This window comes from Artemia sp. Qi Xiang Cuo, chromosome 3 (genome assembly GCF_049724085.1).
Source record: "Artemia sp. Qi Xiang Cuo chromosome 3, ASM4972408v1, whole genome shotgun sequence".
Classification (NCBI taxonomy): Eukaryota; Metazoa; Arthropoda; class Branchiopoda; order Anostraca; family Artemiidae; genus Artemia; species Artemia sp. Qi Xiang Cuo.
In genome coordinates, this window is record NC_142796.1 from 43429988 (window position 1) to 43443940 (window position 13953).

A 13953-nucleotide genomic window follows, 5' to 3' on the forward strand; every position below is an offset into this window, starting at 1 on the left:
GACAGGCTCAATTGTGTGGTGACTTCCAGAATTTTGGGTCATGAGGTACTGATGTTTGGGGTTTTTGTGTCCGAAGTGTATGACCTTGCATTTTTCTGCCTTGAATTCCAGCAGCCATCTTTTGACCCAGGAGCACATGTGGTTGAGATCAGTTTGGAGGGATTGGATGGAAGAAGAGGTGTTGGCAGGACCTATGAGTTTTGAATCATCCGCATATAGGGTGGTTTTGTTGCTGGTGATGAGGGGAGCTCATTTATGTAGATGTTAAACAGGGTGGGGCCCAGGACGCTGCCCTGGGGAACCCCACTAGTGACTTTGATTTCGTCAGAAAGGACATGGCTGTTTGGTCCAGTTATCACTTTCACTTGCTGTGTTCTGTCCCTCAGAAAGTCCTCTGTCCAACTGACCACTTGTGGACTAACAGATAGAGTAAGTAGCCTGTGAATGAGGTATCGGTGACAAACCTTGTCAAATGCTTTGGCTAGGTCTAACAATATAATATCCACAGGTAATCCTCTCTCTAGTAGGTCAGTTACAAGACTATATGACTCAAGAAGGTTTGTGTCCACCGATCTCTTTGAGCGAAAACCATGCTGACTACTGCTGATAAGTGAGTTGGCCTCAAGATGATTAATGATACGCTTGTTTATGATTCTCTCCATGACCTTGCATGCCACACATGTAAGGCTGATAGGTCTGTAATTTGCTGCAGAAGTTTTGCTACCCTTCTTGTGAATTGGGATGACTATTCCCTTCTTCCAGTCCCCAGGAAGCTTTCCTTGTGCAAGCGACAGATTAAATAGTTTTACCAGTGGGGCTGATATTACAGGGCTTAATTCTTTCGTCAGTCGTGGGCTGAGACCATCAGGTCCCGTCGATTTATTGGGATCAAGGTCCTTAAGCTGTTTGGTTACTTCTTCGATTGTGACTGGTGAGTGTACCATCGGGAAGGGAGTGTGAGCCTGTTCTGCTGGTGGGGGGGGTCGATTGGGGGTCATCCAGGGAGAACACTGAGTCAAACTGCTGATTAAGCAGGTTTGCTTTTTCAGAGGGGCAAGAGGATATAGAGTTGGTGTTTACCGGGTCTGGTACAGTGTGTCTGCCTGGCTTCTTATGGGAGATGTATTTCCAGAATAATTTTGGGTTTTTCTTGACGTTTTTGGCCAGTCGTTCTTCGTAGTTTGAGGTCAGTTTTCTAGTTTCTTTTCTGAGGAGGTTCCTTGCAGTTTTGTACTGCTCGTACAAAGCTGTATTCTTTTGTTTCATGTACTTCTCCCAAAGTTTTTTCCTCCTGTTGCGTAGTTTCTTGATTTTTGGGGTGAGGAAAGGTAGAGTTTTGGGTTTCTTTTTCCATGATACGCTGGTGTGTTTGGCTTGGCTCTCTAGTAGGGTCTTTTTTAGAGTTAGCCATGAGGCTTTGACATCTTCTGATATAAGTGTTTCCAGGTTAGCATCTAACAGCTCTTCCACCATCATCTTGTAATTTGTAAAGGATTGCTTGGTATATTTTGATGGTTTGGAGTTGAGTTGAATGGATGAAAGAACTGGCATGTGGTCACTTGAGCCAATTGGACTGAGAGTGTGTGAGTTGTTCACCTTTTCTGGGTCATTCGTTATGACTAGGTCCAGTATGGAGGGATTTTGTCCTGGGCGCATTCTTGTGGGCATAGTTACTGTTTGGTATAGAAAGTTGTCAGAGAGGGCTTGTACTAATGGGTTTTGTTCAAGGCTTGACTTGGTCATACCTTGGCCATCTACCCAAGACACGTTTGGGAGGTTGAAGTCCCCTGTCATGAGCAGAGTTGCCTTTGGGTAATTGCATAGTATGAATTGCGTCATTTCGGCAATTGCTGTTTCAGAGGACAGCTGGCAAGGGCTGCTGGGGCTCCTGTAAATTGAGCTTAGGACAAACATTTCGTTAGGTAGGGACAGGGAGACCCATGTAGCTTCAACCCAAGGTAAGTAAGAATTTGGGACAGAAATTTCTTTTACCTGGAATTCCTTGGAAGCTAAAACAGCCACTCCTCTTCTGCAGTTTGGATCAGACAGATTGCTGAAGATGTTGTATCCAGAGGGGCAAAATGAGTCTTCTGTCAGTTGAAATCTTGAGTTCTTGGGGCAAATTTCTGTCAGAGTTGCAATGTCTATCTGACTTAGTTGGAGCACTGTTGCCAGTTCCGGCATCTTGTTGGTAATAACATCAACATTTGCCGTCATAATGTTCACAAGTTTTCGGGTGTGTCTGGGCAAGTTTTTATTCTGCTCACTAATATTCTCGCTTTCGGTTGAAGTGGGTGAATTGCAGCTTAGGTACACAGAGCTGCTAATGAGGGACGAGGCAGAATGGCATGGGGACGTAACTGTTAATTCACTGTTTATACATTTACACAAACTTGCGTTTACAATGTTATTATCACTCACACATGAACTATTTACAAGGGGGATGAGACGGTTGGAGATAGTGGTTATTTTCGCATACTCGAGCATCTCTCCATCGGAATTGCTTGAGTTTGGCCGTTTTTTGTGATTTTGCCCTTTCTTATTACTAGGTCTGTTCCTCCGTTTGCCTGTCTTTTTTTCATTTCTTCCAACAAGGCTTTTCTAGCGTTGCGATCTTCTTTGGAGCTGTCGCCATAGAATCGAATCGGGTCTTTACGCTGGTAGGACGCATCCAGGATATGCTTCTTGTCTATGAAGCTGGCTACCGTGAACAGGACTGGTGGGTGTCGCAGTGGTTGTCCGGCCGTGGGGGCCGAGGCTGTTAGTCTTTTCACGTTGAAGACTTTGGTCGCTAGTTTGTAGTTGTCCTTGAAATATTTAGCAAGGAAGTCTTCGTCACTTGCTTGGATCGGAATCCCGTATCCGACGACATTAAGTTTGCGTCTCTGCCTGTCTTGCTCACTTCTGACTGTACCGCGTATATGTTCGTCAAGTGCTTCTGGTGCAAGCCCCGTCACTTGAGCAGTAATTGCCGATTCAACAATTGCTTTCACCTCGAGAACATTGCATTTTGTGGCAAGTTCATCGTGAATCTCACTGAGACCCTTGTTGACTGTGGTCATTATGCTAGCAATGTCCTCTCGCACCTCTGATTTAAAAGATTCGATGGCTTTGGTTAGGGTGTCGGCATCGCGCACAGGCTTATTCAAGATGCACCGGGGACAGCTCCATTCACATTTCATAGTACGATTCATTTTCGCTAGCAGGACGTACTGTTCATCACTTAATCCTAGGCACTCAATACAAAACCAGTTAGGACATTTGTCGCAGTTGACGGCTTGCGAGTTCTCGTCCAGGCCTTTTGCACATCCCGGGCACTTATCTTGTCCTTTTACAGGGCTCTCACTTTGTCTCTTTTTTGGTGCCATTATTGCCTTGACAATTTCCGAGGTAGAAAGAATGTGGGAAGTGCAATACTCAAATCACCTATTCCCAGCAGTTTAAGGAATAAAATCCCGCTGGTACCAATTCGGCCTCTTGTTTGTTTGCTATTGCTCCCTTCTGCACAAATTATCCACCAAAAAATACGCCAAAAAACGGACGAGCCAACGCAATCAATGGTATTTTAGTATTTAGCGTATTTGGCAGTATTTTAGTATTTGGCAACTGCGCTTTAATACTGGCTACAAATTCAGAAGAAGAAGAAGGACACTGAATTCAGCCTGGCTTTATTTACAAACAGATAATCAGCTGTTTATCAGCAGACAAAGGACAAGTCCCTTGGGAATAGAAAATAAAAATTTTCTAACATCAAAATCAGGTAAATTAAGTGAAACACCAGGGAAAACCACTTAAAATGAAACTTAATATCAAGTATAAGGAGATATGGTAAAAAATGGGTAGAAATAAATGTTCTTTCTCACAAATTTGGTTAACAATCCTTTATTCAATTTCACACCTCCCAGTTGCTGTTGCAGTTGAACTAGAAGGAAACCCATTGTAACAAAGGACCTGTGACACTTCACAAGATTCAGCTAGTAGAAAAGCATATTAGGCTATTAGGATTATGTATAGATTCATCAGGGGGTGGGGTAGAGTACATTGCCAGAAAAACAACCTTGTTATATACAAAAAGCATAAAATAAAGAATCCAATAATACTAGCATACTTTTATTTTATTAACATGTTTCCCTCAGAAATTCTTCAGTAAATATTCAGGTATATATAACTCTGGATAGACTATCAAAGAAAGTATAGGCTATTTGTTAATTTATTTTTATTGGGCTAGTTGCAGTAAAGTTGTTCTTTTTCCAATTGCATAGTTAGGTAGAAGATGAGGATGCTACTAGATGCATCTTTTTATGAGCTTACCAAATATGTGCTGAACTTTTTTTTATTTAGAGCCCTAAAAGGGGACTTTAAAGTGATACCTTGTTCATTAATAGCATATGGTGACTACAAATCCTGAAAACTTCCACGGAACACCAAAATTGCCTGCCTACTTTTGTTAATTCTGAAAGCATATTGCTTTGATTTGCCCCCCCCCCAATGGATAAACAAACCTATACATTTCACTCTGCATATTCAAAATTTACCTTTTGATGGTATGACTATTACCTTAATTTACACTTTGGAGCAAAATTAAGGTCCACACTGAATCTGTTGTTCTCCATGTTGAGGATAGTGAAATTCTGTCACTGTGTTGACCCAGTGACAAACCATAATGTAGGGTCTGCTGCAGAGATATAATTTAAGCCCACTAGGTAATGGTGACCACAAGATAGGTAGAGCCTGTAAAGACAGTTCTTCAGTGGTTTAAAGCTGACACCAGCATACAGCAGCAACTTCAGAAAGAGTATGTAAGATCGTTGAGTATGACAAGCAGCATCAGCTTCCCAGCAAGACACTCTTAGGATGAGGTTGGCATCAGTGGTTAATTGAATAGGATGCTCTATTCAGTTAAAATTTACTATTCAGTAAATTTTAATTTTTTTCTACTATTCAGCTAAGTAGAATACAGACATATCACTTAATGCATTATCTATGCTCTAAATGTACTAATTGCTTGCTTTGCAAATTGTATTTTAAGCCCTTAAAGTGACACCTTGTTCCTTATTATTGGTTAGTAGAAAATGGTTACCAATAATTCTGAAAACTACTTTAAAGTAATCATAGCTACCTCCTAATCTTCATGATAAAAGTAGAGAAAATTCTGCATTGCTCATTATAAAGAAAGATTCTATTATTTTTATCTTATTATTCTAATTCTATTCTAGCATTTTCTCATAAGGAAGATCCCCAATGCTCAGACAGCACATAATCTTTGATAAATATCTTAATTAAAATGAATATTCCCTAAACATAGCAGTAGATTTCTAACTTTGGACATAGTTTAGATTGCTTTAGGTAAAAATAGGCTGACTAGGATCTTAAAAAACTTCTTTTTTTTAAGTTTAACTAAAAGTCCATTTATTAGCTAGTTGAACTGGAAAGTAACCGCACTACCATAGGAGAAACTTGCAACAAAAAACATGAGGTCTTTTATAGTATAACCTGCTGGGCAGAAGCTTACACAGAAATTAGAAAGGGTCTCTGTACAAAAACATTGCCATACATGAAATTGAAGCTCAAAAGATTGATTAATATCAAGAAAAGAAAATTCAACAAGCTAAGAGAACTTCAAAAACATAGCATGGAAACAAAATTGACTAGAAAAGAATACAACCCTGCTGAACAAGGAAGAGAAGCAATTAGACAAGTTGAAAAAGAACAGAAGAGGGATTTTGGAAGCATGTGAATACAAAATTGACCATGAGAATAGAAATTCCTATCCTTATAAACAAAAATAGCCCATTTGTAAGCTCTCAATCCAAAAAGGCCAATGTTTTCAACAAATTCTTTTGCCCTGTTTTTAAGCTGAAACAAGCAAACCCTAGACCATCCATGAAACTAGTGATTCAAAACTTCTCATTGCAACAGAAGAATTTAAGCTACAACTCCAGAAACTTCAACCAGACAAATTTAAAGCCATAGATGAGATAGAGGCACTATGGTTCTAAGAGTGGGTAGAATATATTGCTGAATATTTGCAAGAAATCTTTCAAAGCTCTCTAGAAAAGGTGCAATACCATTGAGATGGTCCAAGGTGATAGTTGCATTCACAAGAAAGATGGACAATCAAAAGTGGAAAGCTACTAACCTATGTGTTTGACATCACTAGTCTGTAAACTTTTTGAAGGACACATGAGAGACAGGATTTTGAACCATGTATTGCAAAGCAATATGATGAATCCTGAAGAGTTTGGGCTCCTATTAAATGGAAGCTGTACAAAACAACTGTTGGAAACATTTAATGATTGGACACAAGCTCTGGAAGGTTACAGCATCTTAGCAATACTATTTAATGTTGAAAAAGCTTTTTGAAAGTGTATCACATGGGAACCTAATAGATACACTCCAGCAGTATAATCTGTTAGCACAAATACTATCCTGGATAGAATCATTCCTCAGAAGTCAAACTTAAAAAGTCAGAATAGGTGACAGCATGTCCTATCAAGCAAAAGTGACAAGTGGGGCAATACAAGGCAGCATAATTGGTTCTCTTCAGACTCTTCATCAATAAAATCAGCAGAAATGTAATCAGCACTATTAAAATCTAAGCAAATGACACAAAACTCAAGTTCAAATCATATCACAATGTGATGCTGCTACAAAGACACATTGACAGTCTAACTGAGACTTTTCAAGGCCCAGGTCTCAACTTCTCATTCATCAACAACCAAGGTCCTGTGGACAGGTAAGAAAAAGACTGCTTCTCTACTCAAGCTAAAAATTAACAACAAAACAGGCTCCAGAATACCACTCACACTTGTTGACTCTGAAAGGGATCTGAGCATAATTGTTGACCTGCAGCTAAAATTTCATGGGTGCATTGAGAAAGCAATTTTGAAGGTATCAAACGATTTCGCAAGAGTACACCATAAAAAAGGTGTTAGAACCTGTGGCAATAGATAGATCAAAGGGGCAGTTTTTGGAGTGTCTGAGTTGTAGATGGATGAATGGAGCTCACTCCCAGAAACAGTGGTGAAATCCAAAACTTTGAATAGTTCCAAAAGTGGTTGGGATGAATTTTGGAGAAAACAGTTTTTACACACACACAACTCACAGACTTACTTGATGAATTAGTAGATTTAGCTTGATGAATTAATGAACAATCATCCAGAGGGTGCTGAAATTAGGATGTTTCTCTAATGTCACCAAGGATCCTGTAAGTTTATGAGTTTGGATTATACTTTGATACTATACCTACATATTCCATATTCCAGTAATTACATAGTTGGCTAGAGTTTACAATTGGTTTTCAGACCAACTTTCTTCAATATTTCAAAGAAAGCTGTTGAGTTAAACAAATCAAACTTTAAAGACTGAACTCCTGAAATCCTCAAAAAGTTTTATTCACTTAGATCAAGTACTTTCGTCTTAAATATTAACAAACATTTGTTCAAAAAGTGATTGTTTACCCTATGCAGGTTTGTCCCTACTACATAGTTACTTACAAAAAGTTTTAATTAACTTACCTACACTGACTTAAATAGCACAACCTGGAGCAATTCAGCCTATCAAATCAAGTACTTTTAGATAGTCCATCATCTGCTTATGCATTCTTATGTCTACCTACACACAGCACTCCTTGTTCCTAATAGGTAAACCAATAAACAAAATTAGCATATCTTTATAAAGCCACATTTTTATCCTTTTAAAATGCAATGTCCACTGAAAGTTGAAAAAAAAAACAAGAAAAATTACATCCATCTACCACCCAAAGAATAACTCAATGAGACTCATGGTTCAAATTTGAGGGTTGCAAGACCAGTTTCTGAAACTGATAGTTCATTTGACATTTTTGGGACCTGTTCTCCAAAAGAGCAATACTGGTATGTTAAGTTTCAAAAGTTTACTTTGGTGCTGGTGGATTATCTTTGCCAGCCTTAGATAGGCACAGGAAAAGATTTCTTTATGCCCTCTTTATACTCCTTACAGTTGTATGTTTCATTAACATAAATTTAGATGTAAGACCATAGCACATATAGGTAGTGGAAGCAAAGAACTGTATATAACATTTCCCTGACTCCAGAGTTCTGAAACTCATATCAAGAGGATCCAAAGTCTTGGAGGGAGGGGAGGGAATTGATATTTTTTCAATCCATTTTACTTTTCATGTACAACATGATGGGCAAATCTTTGTTCTTTGAACAAAATTGTGTTTTGTTGAATTTGTTTGTTCTTGTGACTACTGGTTACTGAGATATTTTTAATAAATTAAACCTTATCAATTTCTTACCATGAGATACCAAACTCCTTTTTTTGGTATTGAAAATCTCTATAGCCATTTTTCTTTTGTTTAGAACTTGTGTAGCAGTCCTGGAGCTGTTACAATGCAGCATTCTCCCTCACCTATTGAAACCTTTTCAAACTATCAGAACTAGAGGCTGCTCAAAGAATTTAGTTCAAAATTATGGAATTAAAAGAACCAGGACCTATGTAGCAGCTCCTTGGAGTTTAATTATATTGAAACAATATCAACAGTGAGTGTAAAAGCTTACAAGTAGTTTCTGGAGTGCAGTTTGCAAGCAGTGGCATATGAAAGACTGACCATCAAGGGGGGAGGATAGGCAGAGCAGTACCTTGGGTCAGTGGTGCCTGGGGTGAAACTAATTACACTGCCCCCTCCTGACACAAATATAAGCAAAAAGCTGAATCAAAGTGGGCAATTCCCCAGCCGCTGCCACCCTCCCCCTCCCCTAAGCCATGGCACCTATGTAAACTGCCCCTATTGGCTGATTGCGCATAGAGAAACAAACCTCTGACTATTATTTTCACTAGATAATTACTACAGTACTACTATTGAAAACTCACATCTGCACCAAGCTGCACAGCTGCACACACTTTCTCCACCACAATCTATTCAAAGCTTCTTTTTTAACCCCCTCCCACAAAGTTTCCTCATCAAATAAGGTCCCTCTTATGACTTCTTTCCACCCCATTTGTGAATGACTTGCATTTTGTGTTGGCCAACTTGGCTGATGGCCATTTTACAAATGGTCAACGGCAGAATTGTTGGCAATCTGCCATACCTCATTCATGCAGTTTGACCTGACTATCTTACTCTTTATTTCATCATAGTCAAAAAAGGTGAGATCAAACTGCATTGTTTTGGGCAACTTATTGTGGGATATATGATCAGTCAGCTGAGTACATACTATCATTTGACAACTCTTTTGGAAAGCATTTAACAAATCCTCTTCAGTCTTTAAAGTGCCAATGTTTCAGAGCCACACTTTACTACTGACATTACTGTGGCTTCCAGTGTTCCATCTCAGTTTTTAATATTGATCAAAAACTGGAATGTAGTTTCCTTCCCTCTTTCTCTTGTCATTTTTTCTATGGAGCTTATTAATTTGGTTGCTGAAAAGTAACAGATTGCTTTTGGACTGTAATCAATATATTGCTTACTGGTGGCTATAACTGTTTCATTGCAGCAGAGCTGTTCCTAGGGTTGGTGGTGCCCAGGGAAAAAATTATTACTGCACCCCCTCTTGACTCAAATATAAGCAAAAAAATCCAAAACAAAGTGAAAAATTTGATCAAAGTTTGACCCAACAACGGCGCTCGGGGCAGCTGCCCGGTTACCCACCCCCCTTTGAACGGCTCTGCAATGCAGCAAAAACATGCCTACTGTATTGACTTTCCATGTACCTTGCAATTCTTGTACATAATAAAAAAAATAGTAAGCTAAATTGTGGGAGATCTGATGGCTCTGTTGTTTGCTGCTAAGATACTATTTCTCTGCTGTTATATCCAAGGCTGTACCCAGGATTTTTTTTTGGAGGAGTTTTTACTAAAAAGATTTTTTCAGGGGGGGGGGGGGTACACAAAAACGCATATAAAATTTATTTATTTCCATTTTTGTTACGTTTTTACATGTCAATTACGTTTTTACCCCCCCCCCCCTTTGGGTACAGTCTTGGTTATATCATTCTGCTCATATTCTGTTTTTTTTTTTAATCAAAGTGCTAAATTCTTAGAGCTCATTGATCTAGTCTAGTCCATGGATTATCAATGTCTCTTGACTTCAAATGTCCTGGCATTGACCCTGCAACACCTGGAATCAAACCTTAGACATTGTATTGCATAGCAGAGATCATTCTACTGCACTGTGCCACTACAGGCTAGAGCTCACTGATTGCATCAAAAAGTGTTTAAATTCAAATTTATCTGCCAAAGAAGACACAGGAAATAGAATTTTGATGATGTTCTCATTGAAATCCTTTCGCCACTGAACTGAGCAGAATGGATTACAGTCATCTAAAAAAAATAAGAAACACTTTTGTAGTTAGATCAGAGTCTTCAGATTTTATTTTTCTTTTATAATAGATTTTGTAATAGATTTTATTACAGATTTTGTAATAGATTTAAGGTCTTAGTGACTTGGTTAGCCTACAAATCAGGGCTAGTTGTTGGGTCTTTACCAGGACAAGAACCACACAAAATTTATTGCCTAAAAGTAAGAAATTGCTAGATTAAAAAAAAACAAAAAAAAACTAAACTTCGTTCTACCTGTGTCTCATCTGATATGTGTTTAGAGTGTCGTGCGCTTCTAAATTATTTTTCAGCAAACAGAGTAACTCATCCATTTTCTGAGTGACAAACAAGTTGACCTCCACCTAGATATATTTCTATGTCTGTGGGACATTTATAAGGTCAACCATTTTGTGGCTGCCAACAAGCTGTTCTAGTCAATTAAGAATTTGATAAAAATTAATGTAATATTGATATAGGGCCTAGAAATAGGTTTGTTGAAATCTTAGACAATTTTGATATATGCTTTGGGTGACCGTATTTCAAACAATAGGCTATACGAAAAATGTGGTTCAATACCGCTTTCTAGGTCTATAATGAAAGAAAGTTTGAGGTGGTTAGGGCATGTTGTGCGGATGAAGGATGACAGATTGCCGAAGATTGTTCTTTTCGGCCAACCATCTAGGCCTAAACGGAAAGCAGGTCGTCCCCGTCTGGGGTGGGAGGACATCATAAAGACAGATTTAAAGGAAATGGGAACTTCGTGGGTGGGTGTAAAAAGGGAGGCTTTGAATAGATTGGGGTGGAGGAGGAGCGTGCATAGCTGTGTTGGCCTCAGGCGGCTTGGTGCTGCGATGAGTTGTTAGTAGTAAGTAGTTTTATTTTATGTCTTCATTACTTTTTTTCTGTAGCTTTTTCTGTTTTTGAAGAATAGCTTGTTAATAATTTGGAGGTATCTTGTCAGTGCATAGGCGAGGTGTATGGTTTGGCACACAGTAATGGGACTCAAGGAGTCTTTCTGATCCTGCCAACTCCAAAATGTAGAAATATTTTGTGTTTTTCTATAATTTCTTTGATTTTCTGCATGATTCTCCTATTTTGGCATTTTTTAGAAGCTCCCCTCCCTGAAAAGCATCTCGGGTTGTGTATGACTCTCAGTTCTACCTTATAATTTTTGTTCAACATTTTATATCTCCTGTAACCTGATTTTAGCCATTTACTTAGCCTTTACTTGCCAAACGCTAAAATATTCAAAATTAAAGAAAAATTCATCCCTTTTTATACCTCCACTACTACCATGTGTGGTATTCTTAGTTTATTGATTAGTGTCCTTCTTTTGCAAAAATATGGATTTCAGTTTGATTCCAACTAGTCAAAAACTTAAATTTTGTAGATTTTGCTCTCTTTTGCAGACAAATTCGCCAGGAGATTTTGGAAGAAACAAAGAAATTTCTAGATGAAAGAAATGGGCTCAAGCCTACCTTGGCCATTGTGCAGGTACGTTTTTTACCCTTTTTAAGGTTTTATCTCATTATTTTTTATCTTTTTAAGATCCTATAGTAACATTATATCTCTTTATAAGCCTAAGCAGTGATGAAAGGAGAAAATGCCATGGCAAATGCAAACAAAGGATGGTCCTAGGTATATTTATGAAAAACATATTAAAATGGATCGATATTTTGATAGGCTAATTTATAACTAAAAATTAATTTGAAGTATTTAACCCTTCTACCTTTTGTAGAAAACGCCTTGAAAGTCTTAGCCCAAATTTCGGGGCACTACACATGTATTTGCACTCATTGTGAAGTGAATAGTTGTTTTGACAGATGATTTCATATAAGATGGCTAATCAAACACTTTTTGTTTTAAGATTTAAGATATATTGAATTATATTTTAAGCCCCTTACCCCCTTCTGTTGCTGCTTATTGATGTAATTCACCTAAGAAATGTCCTAGCACACCCTTGGGAAAACTTTGGATAAAACATGTTAGATATATGAAGAACAGGACTTTTGGGGCTTAAAATACATTCCTGATGTGGGCTAAATATATCTGAACCATCTGATATATTTATTTATATTTTTTATGCAGAGCCCAGTTGCAAACATTACAAAATGCACGTGTTTAACTGCAGTACACTTGCTCCATTCTAGCAGCACTGAGTATTCCACTGAATATTAAATCTTTAGTATTTTAATTAATATAGTATCACAAACATAATTTCTTCTCATTTGATTCTTGTTGACATTTTCCATACGGTTATTACAGAATGGCATGATAAGCCTGGCATACCATTATAAGCCTTGCATAAGCCATGATATTATAATCACAAGTTGTATGAATATTGTGAATGTGTTAAGTTTTATGGCGTTTTTGTGAGATGTAAGTGATGAGGGAAGTGGGCATGGTTCTAGATCAGATGTGTAGTTTAAATTTATGTGTCTCTTCCCAAATAAATTTAAGAAAAAAACAACATCAAAATAAACAATTCGATATCATACACATATGAATATCAGGCTTCAAGAATGAATCTCAAAGAAAGAAAAATAAAACAAGCAATTACACATTTACACCATTGAGCAATAAATTGTTTCTTTAGAACTCATCTCTACTAATTCCATATACAAATGCTATTGAGAACATTCTCTACACTCCCATATATACGAAGAAGAGCTCAGTGTACTGATTCGTGGAATTTACTTGTCTGAGTGGCCTTAATTCACGGAAATTTGGACTGAGAGTGTGAGGGGAAAAAAAAATCAAAATCTAAGGGGGGATAATTTTGTTATTTTCCAGTTTAATGCATTACCAAAAAGGGTTATTTTCAATGAAAATGGTGGAAAAAGCTTTTTTATTTCTATCTAGGGGGGACAATACCCCCCCCCCCTCTGCACTGTCATTTGACACCACTTACTCCCCTCCCTCAAAGGTACGGAATCAGGATGACTCTTGAGTAGTAATTAAATAAAAAAAACAAACAAGTTTTTTAAACTGAAAGTAAGGAGCGACATTAAAACTTAAAACGAACAGAAATTATTCCGTATATGAAAGGGGATGTCCCCTTCACAACGCCTCGCTCTTTACGCTAAAGTTTTTTATTGTTTTAAAAAATAAAGTTGTGATACAGAGTCAAACTTTAGCGTAAAGAGCGAGGCGTTGAGGAGGGGAAAACCCCTTTCATATACGGAATAATTTCTGTTTGTCTTAAGTTTAAATGTCGCTCCTTACTATCAGTTTAAAAAACTTGTTTTTTTATTTAATTTCTGATCGTTTTTTAGTTAATGAAGCTTTTCTTTTGGCTTGTCGTCATTGAATAAGTAAACAAAATTTGCACAAAAATTTTACTTTTCTTTTGCTAAATGGCTGTCTCTAAATTTGGTTCTGACGTAATTTACAAATTAACCTACGTAACGAACTTCTATATAGGCCTACATATATTTTTCTTCTGGCAAAAGATACAAAGTTGCAGATTTTTGCAGATATGAGCTTGAAACCTATGTTATAGGGTTTTCTGATACGCTGAATTTGACGGTGTGATTTTCATTAAAAAATTTTCACTTTTAGGGGATGTTTCCCCCCTCTTTAAAAAATCAGATGAGTTTTCTGAGGCTCGTAGCCTTTGATGAGTAATACTAAACTTAATAAAATTCATAT

At 37.7% G+C, this 13953-nt stretch overlaps 1 protein-coding gene across 1 annotated transcript in view; it reads left to right on the forward strand.

Annotated features, from left to right (window-relative positions):
• Positions 1-13953, forward strand: part of pug (pug C-1-tetrahydrofolate synthase, cytoplasmic) — a 105784-nt gene that overhangs the window by 1538 nt on the left and 90293 nt on the right. The window contains exon 2 of the mRNA XM_089085957.1: positions 11712-11796. Coding sequence (XP_088942083.1) covers positions 11712-11796 — 85 coding nt within the window. The remainder of the gene's footprint in view (positions 1-11711; positions 11797-13953) is intronic.